The sequence below is a fragment of the Falco rusticolus genome, chromosome 7 (assembly GCF_015220075.1).
Source record: "Falco rusticolus isolate bFalRus1 chromosome 7, bFalRus1.pri, whole genome shotgun sequence".
In the NCBI taxonomy this organism is placed as follows: domain Eukaryota; kingdom Metazoa; phylum Chordata; class Aves; order Falconiformes; family Falconidae; genus Falco; species Falco rusticolus.
The window spans coordinates 61,765,503-61,781,341 of NC_051193.1; the positions used below are offsets into that span (position 1 = coordinate 61,765,503).

The window sequence follows — 15,839 nt, forward strand, 5'->3', positions numbered from 1 at the left end:
CACATCCCGCTGCCCTTGCACATCTATGCACACAGAAAAGTCCTTTGTAAGGAGGAAATGGCCTGTTTGGAAAATACCCTGCAATGCACTCTGCCAGCCGGTCCTGCAAAGAAAGCTCTGTGTGGCTCTGCACTTGCTGAGATGTGGTAAAAAAATCTCCAAGGAGCAACCTGAAGGAGCGACGGGCCTTTTCAGTAGATGCAGGTAAGTGCAGGGAAGGACCACGCAGCCAGGGTGTGAGGTGGGAAGGAAACAGGAAGACCTGTCACTGCTTCGTGCGTTTTACTCTCAAAGCAGCAGTTGTTTTCTCTGTTTCCCTTAAAAGAAAGAAAGGCAAAGATGATTCACGTCCCATTCCCCAGCTCTGCCTTGAAGCAGTGTTGGTGTGACTAAGGTACTCACTGCATCATTTCTTTCTCCATCTGATGCTGAGAAGGTGGTAGCAGGGCAGGCTGTGATTAAGTGGAATTTCTTGATGTTGAAAGACGTTTGAAAATGGTCCTGGTGATTAATAAAAAGACTTGAGGCTCCACAGGAAAATCTGATCCTATAAATACTTTTCTGAAGATCATGAACCTTTTGAAAGTCCCGTGTGTGAAAGCTTAGAGAATGGCATTTGCATAGAGTGCCTCTGCCAACGGGGCTGAGCAAAGGTGAAACCCCACGCACAGCAGCAGCACCTCCCCAGCCAGAAATCCTCCTGAATTTCCACGTAGTTCTGGTTACTGGAGTCCACAGCCTTTTGCCTTACCTCTTTGCACATAGCTGATGGAAGCCTGCTGACTGAGTAGATCCTAAAGCACCTGAGGGAGGCCCGGTGCACAGGGACAGCCCAGATCTGCTGTCCCAGCAGACATCAAAGTGGGTACTACTTTCATAGCTGGAAGCACCAACTGCTTTAACACCGTAGGTGCTGGTTTAACCAGTTCATATTCCTTGCGGCCACACAGAGGAGGGGACCGGTAGCACATACTCTCTGGGCAGCTCTGCAAACACCTCATTAAAAGCAGTCCCTGGCCTGGGGAAAGCTTACAGCCCAAAACCGGGGCAGAGATGCTGCGGGCCAGAGCCTGGTGTGAGCTGAGACTCTGTGTCCTAGGGCAGCATTTTGTGTCTGCTGGTCAGCGAGGAGCAGCAGAGATGCAGCCAGCCCTGGCCTTTGCCAGCCCACGCAGCTGATGTTACCAGAACGTGCTTTACAAGAGAGGTGATGTTTTACATTCTCGATGTCCTAGGTGCTGTTAAGGAGCAGGCTGAGCCCTCCCATGCTGCAGCACAAACCACTGACTACCTGTGCCTCTGGTTTCCCCAGTGGAAACTTAGAGTGTTTGTACCACAAGTGCTCTGAGAGGCTGATACCACATTCGGTCAGACTGACTGCTGTTATGGCAATTCCTAATTTAAATTGCTGGCTGTTTGCTAGCAAAAACATTTCTTTCCCTCTCCCTCATTCCTTCAGTGTTGATCAGCCTGTTCTGTCCTGGCTTCTCCCAGGGAGGTTTCCTCCCAGGACAACTGTAGCCCCAGTTGGCAGATGCTGGAAGCATACAGCTCTCGCAGAGGCCCCTTCTGGGGACTCTCAAAACGGTGCCAGCAGCGTATCTGGCATTGCACGTGAGACCTGTGAGGCGCTGTGCAGGGACAGAGGCCCAACAGGTTGCTTATTAGCAAGAGGGAGATGCTCTGGGTTTATGCAGGAGCAAGTTCATTAGGTGTATGATTACAGCTGTGCAAGAACTAATTCAGCTGCCAGCAGTAACAGGGAGGGAGACACCAATGTAGCTGCTGCATGACATCTGAGAAGAATCATCCTATCTGCAGCTTGATGCAGCTCATGCCACATACACACAGTTCAAATCATTTCCTCTTTCTTCTACATTTCTTGTAATGCTAAAGGCAGCCGTGCGTGTTGAGCTCGTGCTTTTAAAGAGCAGACCTTCAGTGCATATTTCCATCGTGTCTGCGTAGGAGCCAAAAAAAAGAAGCCCCAGCTGGTGTGGATGGGATAAAGGGACTTACTCCTTAGCCAGGAGAGCTGTCAGTCATTGCAGCAAGACCCGTGTCAGTCATAAGTTACAACTATGCAGCTCGCTTATGCCTGTGCTCAGGAGCCACAGAGCTGAGCAGCTTCCCTGCTGAGGCCTTCGCGTCTTGCAGATATTTGCATTTACCATCACTGCCCCTTTTTCTCACCACTGTTTCATAAAAAAAGGTAAAATGAAATCCCATGCAAAGCAGCTCAGTCACTCCGCGCCAGCTTGCACTTTCCTTTCCCGAAGAGCTCCTGGAGGCTCAGTTCAGCGCTGGTGAGCTCCTGCTAGCTTCAACCAAGATTGAAAGCACCTGCTGCCTCTCTGCTTTAACCCTTAATGGGCGACATTTGCAGTGCTTGCTCTCATTTTGAAGGTTGCTTTCTTCTGAGCGTCATGACTTTACATCCACTGATGGTGAGTTATGCCTTGAAGTCTGGATTTCCACGTGCTGGTGGCAGACTGGTGAGGTTAAGCGGGACTGTGCTCTGCATGCTTCACTGATCTCACACATCTTTGACTTCCTCCTGTGGTTTGCTGAAGCAGGTCCCTGACAGCTAACAGGGCAGGGCTTGGGTGCCAGGCCCTGGGGTGCCGCAGGGATGGGGACACCTTCTGCTCCAACTGTGCACATCAGGAGCACTTGTGCCTGATGGCTGGCCCCGGGCAGGGACTGAGCTGCCACCAGGAGCCTTGTGTGTGTCACAGCACTGCTCCTTGGGCTAAGTGATGATGAAACGTGATAAAAAAGTTTGCCCTGTCGTTAGAGCACACTTGCCTTTTAGTTCACCCGTAGAAGCTCCCTTTGCGATGGGGCCCAACGGTGCTGCCTTCTTCTTCACCTCTGCCCTGGGCCAGGGTCATATCCAGCCTAAGGCAAAAGCTCTCGGGGCTCTGCAGTGCCAGTGGGCAGGCGTGGGGGAAGGGACACCGTGGGCCAGGGTCACTTATGCCATGCCAGTGACCGGCGCAGCAGCATCTTCACCGACAGCATTCACCGGCGCACCCCAGCTCAGGTGGGATGCTTGCCACCACTGCCTGAAGGGAGGCTTTCCCCAAATAATTTCTTTGCTCTCCTCAGAGACAGGTCTCAGGTGCTATGAGGATTGGAGATACAGATGATGTTTCACGTGCCATTAAGCAAAATGATTAATAAGGCTACATGGAGCCGTCTTTATCCTGTGCTTACAAGGAACATGCAATTTCTCTTGACAGCATTCAAGGGCCCAGCTGTAAACTCAGCGAAGTGGAACAGATGCAGAGAGAACCTTTTTCTTACGGCGTTGTTGGTTGAGAAGCCATGTGCGGTGGTGTTCCATGACAAATGTGCTTGCAATGCGAGGGACTTGCCTTCAGGAAGAGGACACACCGAGCTGCGTTTGCTTTACTGCTGAATGAAAGCATCTGCATGGGAAATACCTAACACTCCCCGGGTCTGTGCGTTGGCTTCACGCCTTGGGTTGAATCAGTCTCCAGGCATGGTCTAAGGCATGGGCCAAACATCCAGCAGTGGGACACCGGTTGGTGTCAGAATCAGCATCCGTTTACCTGCCAGAAGCCATACGCTTGCCACGGATTGATTTGCAGCCCCAAAACCTCCAGCACAAGACTGCCCTCAGGATCAATTTTGAATATATCACCTCCTGTGAGCTGAGCTTTCTTCTTGGTATATTTAGAGCAACCAAAAGTTGGAGGCGATGGGTAGAGGGAATAGGATGTACACGTGCGAGGGGGCTGGATGCTGTGACAGCGAGAGGCAGCCAAGCAGACCTGATGGAAGGCTGCCAGCTGTAAGGCGAACTGAAGACTTGCCCTCACACAAGCATGAGGACTTTAATAGCAATTATAGAGATGGCAATTGGATGCAGATTTGGGGGCTGGCTGTTCAGAGATGGCACGGTAAGCCCCAGGTTGGAGGTATGCCCAGTTCACATGACTCAGGAGAAGAGTAGGAGAGGAAATTCTGCTGTGTTGCAACTGCAAAAACTTAGGAGAAAAAAATGTTCAGGTGAGTTAGAAAACAAATACCTGAAGGTTCCAATAAGTAAGAAAAAATGAAATAAATTCTTGTCTTCTGAGTCTACAGAAGTGATCTGTTTCAGTTGGGAAGTTCTCAATATGATTTTAATCGTATGATTTTTTTAAACAATACATTGTTTCTAACTGAAACAAACCAGAGCAAAACAAAAAACTTGGCTCTTTTGAAGTATTCCACTTGTTCTTAAATTTGAAGTGGAAAATTTGGAGATACTGACACTCATTCCCAGGATGACGCCGTGCCGCTGGGCTCACACCTTCTGCACACACAAGTCTCTGTGAGAGATGTCTGTGGTCCTACTTGTGGCACAGAGCTGCCACGTGCTCTGCTGAGATGCTCTTCTCTAATTTTTTGCAGTGCATGGATGCAGCTCGGTCCTCTTGCCTTCCGCCCCTCAGCACGGCTGGTTTTAGGAAGAGGCTTCCTAAAGCACCATGCCTGGGAAGGCTTGGTCATGCTGCCGTTTGTCGGGAACTGCTCATGGAAGGAAGCCAACTGCCAAGTAACCTGTGCAGGTTCTCTTTCCTGCTTTGCCCAGACTTCTCTGATAGAGGAAACTACGAGTTATTAGTTCCTTACTCCACCAGCCCCTCAGATACAGGAGTGGCTTGCAGAGGGAAGTGGGTGATCAAGTCACCTTGGGAGCCAGCTGCATGGAGAAGGGAAACTGGCTTTGTGTGCCACGGCCCAGGGGCCGAAGGCAGCCCTGGCCAGAAGCCCTGGCCTTTCCTGGACCTGCTCACCTCCCATCCCCTGGGACAGAGCCAGAGGGGAGGATGCTGTGGGAAAAGCTTAAGCATTTCTGTGTGACAAGTGCTGCTGCTGGGCTGTGAGGGGGATGAGACCACCTCGGCAGTGGACCTGGGGGACCTGCTGGACCCGTGTCTGCTGCCAGTGATGTCTTGCCCAGCATTTGCACCGCGGTGGCACTGCTGCCATTTCCCCCTCTGCCTTCTTGCCATTTCACAGCTGCTGAACACACCCTCACGCTGTTTGATCGCCTGTTTAAACCTGGCCAACCGCAGGCAAAGCCTGCCAGCCTCCCACACCGCTGCCGGCTAACCCCGTTTCCAGCTAATTATTTCAGTTTCCACAGGTTTGAGCTCCGTCCCGCAAGCGTGATGGCCGAGGCAGGAGCCACAGCAGTTTGCCAGCTGTCCCTGGCTGCGGTGGGGTGCTCGGGCAGTGGGGCAGCCTGTGCTTCAGCCTGCTGCCGGGGTCAGGGCTGCGAGGATGGGGCACGGCGAGCTCTGGGGTGGACGGACAGGCAGGCGGTGCTGGATGTTTTCCTGCAGCTCAGGAAATTTCATAGAGAGGTGGATTCGTGTTGGAGAGGAGGTGGAGGGCGAGTGTGCTGGAGGGCGAGTGGGTGGTGTGAATCCCCCTTCTCAGGAGGGTTTTCCCCAAGCCAGGCTGCGCACAGCCCGGGGCAAGGAGCCTTCACGCAGCCTGGGGGAGGGCTACCTTGTTTGCTGGGGCGAAATGTTTCAGAGCAGCTGCTGCCAGGAGTCAGAGCTAAGTTTTTAGATGAAATCCAGAAACACCAGCCTTGACGCATGCCAGAATGGAAACCTTTCCACTTAGAAAAAACTGAAAGAGGAGGGTGGTTTCATTCTGCGTGCCGCACAGGCTGGGCAGCCATCCTCACCAACTGGCACACGTGCTGGGCTGTGGCTGAGGCACGGCGTGTCCTTTTCCCGTGCAGAGAGGAAAAACACCCCACGGGTCCTCCCATGCTTTCCAACACCATCTCCCCATCTCTCCCATCTCCTCTAACACTGGCTGTGTCCCACTCAGCCCCTGGGCACTGCCCAGTGCAAACAAGGAGCCGCAGCCTCACAAAGACCTTCTGTAGGGCCTTGGGAAACTCCCTCCTCCAAGCTACTGAAATCCGGGGGTAATAATTAACCGAGTTAAGAGTTGCACTGTAATTGTAGCTGTGCACCCTTCAGGGGGTGCGTGCATGTGAAAAATATTTGTGTTCTAAAGCTGTTCCTTGCAGCACTTTGCACACATTTGCTCATATTTTGCTTTCAGCTGGAGGGAGGAAGAGCTTCCCCGTGAGAGATGGGCAGGAAAACGAATCTGAAGTAGCTTATGACTGGGAGTGGGAAAAGGATTTAAACGAAAGGGGTGTAGGCCTGTTCCTCCGGGGCAGGGAAGCCCCTGGGGCTGGTGGTGGGCAGGCAGGAGGCTGCACTCCCAGTGCCGCAGAGGCAATGGAGCCCAGCGCCGCAGCTCGCGGCTGCCGTAAAGGGGTAAAAGTGCAGAAGGGAGTGAGCGGGGAAAACCCCGGCTCTCTTCTGACAGGGACTGGAAAGTCCTGTTTGGAAAATTGGACAAGGAGACACTCCTGGGAAAATCTGAGCACTGGAGCAAGGGAAGGGAGGGCAGTCAAACCCTCAGGGTGTCGGGGGGAATTTCTGTTACAATCCCTCTGGACTTTGGCTTCTTACCTTATGGCCCGATAAATGTGTCAGCGTTTAAAGGGAGCCTTTTGGCCCTGATGTTAATGCTTCAGAGAGCTGTCTGAAGGGACAGGGAGGTGAGGGGTGCCAGGTATGTGACAGGCGCTTGCTGAGGATGTGAAATGGCTGTCCCAACAGCATGTGCCATCCTGGGTTGTGCAAGGAGACAGGGGTTTCCTGCTGCCTTGTCCCTTGGGATCCAGCACAGCTCTTGCTCTCCAGCAAAGCACTGGTGCTGGGAGCAGAGCAATGCCGGAAAATGCCCTTCCTCCAGCCTCCTGAAGTGAGGGCAGGCTTTCATCCAGGGAGAGAGAGGGCCCTCCCTGCCATCCCTGCTCTTCATTCTGCAATCCTTTCTTCTAGGAACAACCAGATGCTTAATTATTGCCACAGTCCAGATTTTGCAGAAAAACGATCTGTACTGGATTCCTGCCCAGCCCAGAGCCCACCACCACGGAAGATTTTCCATTAACACAAGTCACAAACGATACTTCCCGTCCTTCTCAGAGACCACAGTGGTTTTCCTCAGGTTTTATTGCTGGCTCCACTTTTTTCCTTCCCTCACTCAACCATCTTGCTCATCCAAATCTGAACTGAAGCTGCGAGGCAAAGCCAGCAGCCGTGGGGCTGCCACTTTGGGGGACAGATTAAAGGTCCTGGTGGCCTCACTGCCTCCTGGTGCATCAAGTCCTGCATCAGGTCGGCAGATGGGTCGGGCAGCTGGATGCAGGGTGCATGGTTGGTAAACACTGTCTGTTGGCCCCCATCTGGCCCTATAGTTCCTCTTGGTGTGTAAAATGCTTAGTCAACAGGGACCCCCTTCCTAACACCGAAAGGCTGAAGGCTGAGGAGGAGGACAGCAAGAGTCAAGGCCCCCAGGTTAGGACTGTGGCCCCTCGTGATGCCCCAGCCCATCAGCAGGCAGGCAGCTCCCGCGGCCGCCCGTCCCATCTCTGCTGAAGGAGCTGGGCCACCCACAGCTCTGCATCAAGCAGCGTGAGAGGAGCACGCTGCACTATAACCCCAGAGCAGCAGAGCGAGCAGGCACGGAGGGTTCACCGTTCAGCTGAAAGGGTTTTGCTTGTGACTGCAAAGGTCAGGCTGGCGCTGGAGCCAGCGGGACAATGAAGCCTCCTTGTGCACGTCCCCAGGTGCAGGGTTGCCTTTTGCCCTTGCTTTTAACACTTTCCAAAGCTGCACCGAATGGAAGAGAAGGGTTCCTGATTTACTAGGGGAAAATCAGGCCCTGGGCTTTGCTCTCCACCGTTGCCACCCTGGCAGCCTGCATTTTATCTGTCACCACCGTAAGGTTCTTGAGGAGTCCAGGGCTGATGCTGGGTAAGCTGAAAGGCAGGAGAGCAGGGACGGAAGGTGGCCCCTGGGTTGTGGTTGAGGCGAGGGAGGTCTGCAGGGAGCTGGAGTGTGAGGAGGAAGAGGAGGGTGTGGGAGGAAATGGAGAGTTCAGTTCTTTGTGCGCAATATAAGGAAGTATGGGAATATCCCTGCAGGATTACCAGAGATTTACAAGAACGGGCAGTGGGGAAAGGCTGAAAACAAAAATGCAGCCTCATGCTGTGCAGTGTCATGATGAGTGAATGACTTCATGGTGAGCTGGTGCCGGAGAAGAGGGACGGCAACCTGTGCAAAGGTGCTCACCCTGGAAGGGCGAAGAAGGCAAGCAGAGGCATATACAGACGTTGAGGGCAGTAAGAGTGGAGGACACAGGTATGACAGGAGCTGAGGAAAGGGAGGAGGCTAATGGAGAGAGGGTCAGAGTGAGGAGACTAAAACTGAACTTTACAGGACCTTGATCTGCAGCAGCATGGCTGTTCTTGAAGCTTGCTGAGCCACCCAGGGTAAGTGGTGAAGGTGCTGGGAGAGAATTTTGAGCCCTGAGCCAGTGCGGGGAAGCACTGGTAGAAGGACAAGCAAGAGCAAGCTAGCATGCTCTGCTAATAGTGGCCGTGGTGGCTGAATAAGGAAAAAGTGATGCTGGACAGAATAAACGCGTAAGGAGTTCTTTCTCCAAGTCCTACAAATGGGACTGTGCAACATACCTGCCAGTGTGCCAGGAAGGTAGCACAAAGGCAGGTTATCACCAAAACCACCCTCAGGAGATCTTTCTAAAGTCATAGGTGTGGAAAAGCCAGAGACAGGGTGGACATGCAAGAGTTAAGGGCATGTGTTCAAAACTGGGGGTGTGGGTGACCTACAGTGGGCAATCTGATTACAACATCAAGTGAACAGGCAGAACTCAGCACTACCAACGCACAAACACACAACATGCCCCAGCCTATTTTGCTAACAAACACACATTCTCGCATCAATCTCAGTCCCACTTGTTTTATCTGTGGTTCCTTTGCATATGATGGTTACTTTCGCATGACTGACAAAACAGTAGCATGATCAGCATGCGGTACCTGGGCAATGATTTATTTAGCTGTAAAACTTCCTTGTAGAATTTTTGCAAGATTATAGCAGCACCTTCCTAAGGTGCCGTTTGTCTTAACGTTGCAATGGGCAGCAGAGAACATACCACTGCCTCTGAAACTACTCGACCAACCTAGTACTACTGATAACTGCACTTTCCTCCCTCTCTCTGGCCTTTGAATAAAAAGTATTTGCATTCAGGTGGTATCTATTTAAATATTTGCATACTAGGTCCAGCCGTGTACCCGAGCACTTCCAGAACACTGATATCTATAGCTGGTGAATGCCTTCACCGGGCCTTGACAGCATTGCCAGCTCCTGTTTTGCAAGGGGGAAACTGAAGCGTAGCTAGTGAGAGGAACATTGCCTTTTCTATTTCTAGCTGTGGCGACATCGTGTTTAGTCCTTGGCATTCTTTGCTGTCAGAAAACCTGTAGGAGCAGGTGGATAAACCCTCCTAGTCCCCATCCCCAGCTCAGATTCAGCAGTTGTTTGGAGTGCAGGGTGACTCTGCAAGAAAAAAAGAAAGAGTTTGGCAGATTCTCACCCAGCCCCACACCTGGAAAACTGTGCAGGTTTGCAATGCGAGCATGACCCTGTCTGCCAGAAGGAAGTTTCAGCTCATACCTGGGCCACGCTCATGCAATGAGAGTGGAAGGGAAATAAAAATGACTCAGGTTGACAATTGTATATAATCCTTTCCACGGCAGCCTTTGGCTCCCATGCAAATAAGGAAGCACCCAGCCAGCTGTGCTGCTCTTCCTCATGCCATGAGCCCTCCTTAGAGCAGGCTGTGTGTCAGGAACCCCTCGGGAAGGGTAGAGCAGGAAAAGGACTAAGTGTCCCTGTGCAACCTAGAGCTGTGGCCTTCTCCGGAGCCTGAGCCGTGCCGGGTGCCAGCAGCACAGAAGTCCCCTGGCCGACGCTCTTGGCAGAGCTCAGTCCTGCGTCAGCAGCTCTGCCGCACCCCGTCCCTGTCCGGGGGGTTACGGCACAGAAGGAACAGGGCACGGTCACCCTTCACGCAGCCCATCCTTTACATGGTCACATGGCGAGCTAAAATCTGTGGCTAAAATTAGTCCTGTGCTGCGAGGCACTGCCAACAGATCAGGTGCAGGTGAGAATTTGAGCAAAATGCTTCTGTCTGCCTGAGTGCTGCGGGAGAGAAATGTGCAGGAATAACTGAAGCGGGTTAAAGCCACATTCCCTGCTGCTGTGAACTGGGCAAGGAGAGCCTGCAGTGGGGAGAGCAGGAGGTCCACGCCTGAATTCCAGGGGTGGAAGGCAGCAGCACATGCTCCTGTGTGTTCCCTCTTCCCGTGGAAATCCCCTTTGGAAAATCCGAAGGTGTCCAAGTTCAAACGGGAGCCGGGCTGGGTGATAAACGAGAGGGCGAATGGGCATAGGACTGGGCTGCAGACCTCCAGCCTTCCCCGGCAAGTCCTGGCATGAGCTGCCCGTATTGGAGCTGGAACAAAAGGTGTCAACCAGGGTGGGTGGGTGGTTGCTACCACAGCCAGCCTCAAAATCCCTCTCTAGGGGCCGGGTGGCCTGGTGCTTGGGTGAGAGGGGGAACCCCAGCCCCCTGACCCGCCTGCCGCAATGGGTGCAGGAAACACCACCTACGACTACTTCCAAAATTAGCTGCAGCAGAAGGGCTGAGAGCTGTGAGCTGCTCAGATGCCTCGCCGCTGCTGAGGTGAACCACCTAAAACCCCTGAGCCTGTGACTTTATCGGTCTGCTAGGAGTTGAATGTTTCTTAAAAAGCAAACCAAGTGGATTCCCGTGTACGTCAGGACAACAAACTGGGCAATGAACCATTTCACAGACCAGGTGCAGTAATCTGACTTTTTTTAATAAATACATCTCTCACATGTACCAAAATAATTATAAACAAAAAAATGTACACTATTTACACAATATACAATTGCTAAAAAGTGTAGCAATTATGACACACATGGTGTGAAACACACTGTTTCCAATGCCCACAGTTAACATTATTGCTACTTTCTCCTAGCAGCCAGGAGGTCCCCAGCGCCTGGGTTTGACTCCTCCGCCTGGGACATCCCACCGAGAGCAGCCGAGGTTGGTCAGGACGGCCAGGTTGCACCGCCAGTCCAAGACAAATTAACACGCAGTCTCCGAGAAGATGGGGTGTTGGTATGAGCCTGCTTTGCCACGAGAGGACACGTGTCCCTCATGGTATTTAATGCCACAAGATAGCTCTCTGTAACTAGCAGGCTGAATGTGTAGTTTGTTACCTTCACAGGGTTGAGAAGACTGGCTATGTGGCTCTATCAGGTGGTGTGAATAACCACAGATCTCTAGTGATGCTACACATCCCGCTCCTGTATTTAAACACATGCCAGAACCTGGAGCCGCCCTGTTACAATTACACACTCCTTGCTGGGCAGTGTAGTATTTCCCTCCTGGTTTTTCCCTCTGCATTGCGACTTTCTTTTTCAATGAAGAAAGTCAGTCCTTTTTCTATACATATGTACACAGTCACTCCTTTTCCCAGGAAGCTCTGCTTTAAAATGTCAGCTGTCGTCCTCCAATACGGCAGTCATCATATATAAGCTGCAAGAAAAAACATTAAGGCTGTTAATGCAAAACTCTTACTGGGAGCACCATATCCACTCTGGGATAACTGCCAAAGTCTGCATGCCCTGACTTCAGCAGCGTATAAAATTTCTACACTAAAATGGTTACGTTTGCCAGCACTGAGAACGTTAGAAAAACAAATGCTGGGAGGAGAAAACCACCCATTAACTTGAATTTTATCTCACAAGGTTCTGTGGGTGTCAGCAAGAGAACGGTGTTCAGAGAACCATGTGGCGTGAAGCTAACCTCTGTTCCCTTGTGTTATTTTTTACATTTTATTCTTATTCTATTTATGTGCTTGCCCCATCTGCCATCTTGCTGACGGTTGACAGCTTAACCTTACTTCACGGGCTATTTATACCCATCTGTATACAGGTAAGAGGTCACTCGAGCATGTCATCAGAGGAGGACCAACAAAAAAAACCTACACAGGGCAGGATTTTCCACTTCCTCTTGAAAAGGCGCAAACAGCTACTTACTTCATCCTCTGTGAATTCAGGCTCCGATTCACTGCTCTCCTCATCCTCGCTTTCTGGCAACATCTGCAGCTCGGCTGTGGTCAGCTGCTTCAGCTGTTCCTGTATGCTGGAGTTGTCTCTTCCCCATGTGAGCTGATAGGGGGAATAGCCCTGGTAGGTCACTTTGTTCACATCTGCCCCATGTTTCACAAGAAGCGACACCAAGTCTGAATTCTGCAGGTCGACAGCCAAATGTAGTGCCGTTCTGCCACTGCACGGCTCCTGCGTGAAAATAACACAAGGTTTGGCATGTTAGGAGAGCCAGAGCTGGTGCCAGACCCGTCGATTCTTATGACTACACAGCCTTGCTCATTTAAATTCACGGCGTATGTTACATACCTGAGCATTTACATCTGCTCCCAAGGACAGCAAGTATTCGACAATAGCCAGGTATCCTTGAATAGATGCCAAATGGAGACATGTATGTCCTGCAAAACACAAACGAAGGGAAAATCTGAGTAAGTCTAACCTAATGCCCTGTCATTCAGTTAAAATCAAGATGACAGGACAGGACTGCATCTAAGTTTGCAATTCATCCATGGCAAAAGGGTGTTTTCCAGAAGAGCTTTCCAGCTTCCACTAAGTATGAATAACAGGGTTGGATTTTGGAAAGGTTTCTTAGATATTTTATTCCAGTGTTTGACTGCAACTTTTTACAACCCAAAAAACCAGGAGCACCGCAGAGGTACTCACTAAGAAGGCAAAATTCAGCACCATGAGAGCCAATAATCAACAATGAGGAGGCCTACAAGGCAGTGACATTTTAAAGAATTCAGACACTGCTGTGTGCTTGGGGGTCCTCAACTCTCACATGTGCATAACGATCCTTCTCCACCTCTCCAGAGATCTTTGAGCTCTATGGGACATCAACCCCAGGCTCAGCACAGCACACCCACAGTGTTGTACAGCAGCGTGCCCGTACCATTGTAGTTGGTTGCCTGCAGGACAGCGAGGAGATGGTGTGGCTGGCAGTACTGCGTGAGGACGCTGACGCTCCTGAGGGAGCCCTGCTGGCAGGCGATGTGCAGAGGGGTGTTTCCTCGGAAATCTCTGATTTCCAGGTCACATCCAGCCTTCAGAAGATGCTCAGCAATTTCAGGCTGATCGGTGATCACTGCCAGGTGAAGAGGAGTCTGCAAGCAAAAGAGAAAACGCAGACCCATAAGTTACACTGCCAGCCTGGCAGCAACGTCTGGACAAAGAGACTCTTTGACCACTTGGTGATTTGTTCCCCCAATTAAAACCAGACCCCATAAACTCAGTTCTTTATGCTTCCCAACATATTGTAGAGTTGCCCTTTAGTCTGGAAGGGATGAGCTTAGGGCTCTCCGGATACTGAGCAGTCAATCCATATGAAGGGTATCATTACCATCCCGGCAAAGAGGGATGCAACCCATTGCATCATATCTGAAAAATGCGGGTGTTAAATGCCACTCTCGGGGAGAGGAAGCGTTGTACTAAGACCGGCTGGAGCCAGCTGGGGACTTTCCTGAATGCAGGCTTTGAGTTGAGTAGGCTTTGATTTAATCGATTCCGTCAATTAAAAAAAAAAATATTCAAAGCAGGTCTTTTTATGGGGGGGAATTCCCCAAAGGGCTTTCGTGGGGCTGGCAGGGGCTGATCTGGGTTCCAGGCTGCGGAGGTGTCAGTACCTGGCTGAGGTTGTTCTGGAAGTTGAGGAAAGCGCGGTCCCCGGCCGTCTGCCGGATCGCCTCCAGGCTCAGGGCCTTTTCCTCGTGAATGATCGCCAAGTGGAGAAAACTGCAGGGAAAAGAAAAAAAAAAAACAGTCATAAAAATAAATAAATACAACTACACGTTAACTGACGTTAAAAGCCCCGGACCCCACGTCAGAAGCCCCCACAGCGCCCAGGGGGCAGAGGCGGGCCCGGGGCAGGGTCATGCGCGGGTGTCGCAAGCCGGGGCTTTCGGCGGCCGGGGCTTTCCGCGGGCGCGGAGCCGCCCGGCCCTGGCGCCCCTCCAGGGACTTTCCGCCCGGCCCTGCCTCCCCTCCCGCCTCCCCGCCCCGCCGCGGCACGGCACGGCACGGCACGGCACGGCACGGCACGGCGCCTCCCCGCCGGCAGCGCATCCCGCCCCGGGCCCGCCGCCCGCGCCCCCCTCCTCCCCGACCCCCACTTACGTGTCCCCGTCCTCCGTCAGCTGCTGCGCCCAGGCGGGCGGTTCGCGGGGCTGCAGGCGTATGTCCTCCAGCTCCTTCACCAGCTGCCGGTACTCCTCCTCCTTCATGGAGTCCAGGCCGCTGTCGTGGCGATCGTCGAGCGGGAAGCCGCCCTGACGCTCTTTCTTCGCTTGCTCGTAGCCCTCCATCACCGGCGGCTCGACGGGGCGGCGGGCGCGGATCATGGCGGCGGCGCTGCGGCTTCGCTGCGAGTGAGTGGCGGCGGCGGCGGCGCTTCGCATATACACCCCGGCGAGGGGATTTCTGCGGGGGAGGAGCCGCCGAGGACGGGAATTTCCAGCCAGTCAAAGCCCGACCGACGGGTCTGGTCCTGCTCGGCGCCGCCGGCGGTGGCAGGGAGGGCGGATCGGCTGGGGCCGGTCCCGGCCCTCCCCTCGCAGCCCCTCCCGTGGCGGCGGAGGGGAGGGAACAGGCCGGCCCGGGAGGGGACTTGGCGTTTTTCCACGGCAGGGGGGAAGTACTCGCCTCCCCGGCGTCCCCGCCGGTACTTCCCTGCAGCGCCCCGGGCGGCCGCCCCTTGCCGGCTTTCCCGGGGGGCTTTCCCCGTCCTGCCCGGCCCTGGGGCTCCCGGTGCCCCCTCCCCGGCGGGCACCGGCTGTGCGCACCGCCGCGGGGTCCCGCTGCCTGCTGCGGGGGGGGCACACACTGCGGGGGGGCACACGTTGCGGGGGGCCCGGCGCGCTAAGAACCACCCGGAGGTGCGGGGCACTGCACCCTGCACCCCCCCTCCCCGGCTGTGCAGCACGGGGGGGCTGGGGGGGCTGAGGCCCGGCGGCCGGGCTGGGAGCGTGGGGAGCTGGGGTGACCCCCCCGGTAGAAGCTCTGCCAGCCGTGAGCTGCCCCCCGCTGCCCACACCTGCTCAGGAGCAGCCCCTCACCCTGCCAGGACCACCGCTGCTGAGAGGCGCTCCCTCGGGAGCCAGCGCTGCTCTTCAGAGCAGGAGCAGGCCGAGCAGCCAGCCCAGGGTACCAAGTTCTTCCTGAAAGTTCAGGGGACCCACCAGCACCCAGAGCAATGCTGGGGCGGCAGCCCATCAGCACGCTGCCCGGCATCGCTTTCTGGAGAGATTCGGGTATGGCTACGGGTGTCGCATGGTCACGGTACCCACGCGTGTGCGGGTGCTGCATCAGTGTTCAGAGCATTTCACATCTCTGCTGTGGAAGTTTCCGCTCTGTTTCAGTGGAGTAAAAAGGAGAATCCTGCACCACTCCTGTATGCCCAGTCTGGTCCAGCACTAAACAGGCCCCTTTCAAAAAGTACATATCCCTAATGAAACAAACCTTTTTAAGAAGAAACAACACCTTCTGCCATTATTCTTACTTTCTCTGGCCATTGCTAACGATTCCTCTCTGCTCCCTTTCACTGCGGTTGTGCCATCTGCGGGTAATGAAAACTGGGTAGGTGCAGGCTCTCATAGGGATAAAAGGCACTGACTGCAGGGCTGGCAGCACTGAATTTTTCCCTGGTGAATTTTTGCTTCTACTTCTCTGATGTGGGGGATTCCCATGAAGAATTTTTCTTCTCTTGCAACTATTGCAGCCCTCACT

At 53.4% G+C, this 15,839-nt stretch overlaps 1 protein-coding gene across 1 annotated transcript; it reads right to left on the minus strand.

The window, feature by feature from the left end:
* Positions 1-10,801: 10,801 nt before the first annotated feature.
* On the minus strand, positions 10,802-14,600 carry NFKBIA (NFKB inhibitor alpha). The gene is made up of 6 exons (XM_037395732.1): positions 14,232-14,600; positions 13,742-13,850; positions 13,012-13,222; positions 12,429-12,517; positions 12,051-12,311; positions 10,802-11,547 (listed from the first exon to the last, which is right to left on the minus strand). The coding sequence occupies exons 1-6, from the start codon at positions 14,510-14,512 to the stop codon at positions 11,500-11,502; spliced, it is 999 nt and encodes a 332-aa protein (XP_037251629.1). The 5' UTR covers positions 14,513-14,600; the 3' UTR covers positions 10,802-11,499.
* Positions 14,601-15,839: the final 1,239 nt, after the last annotated feature.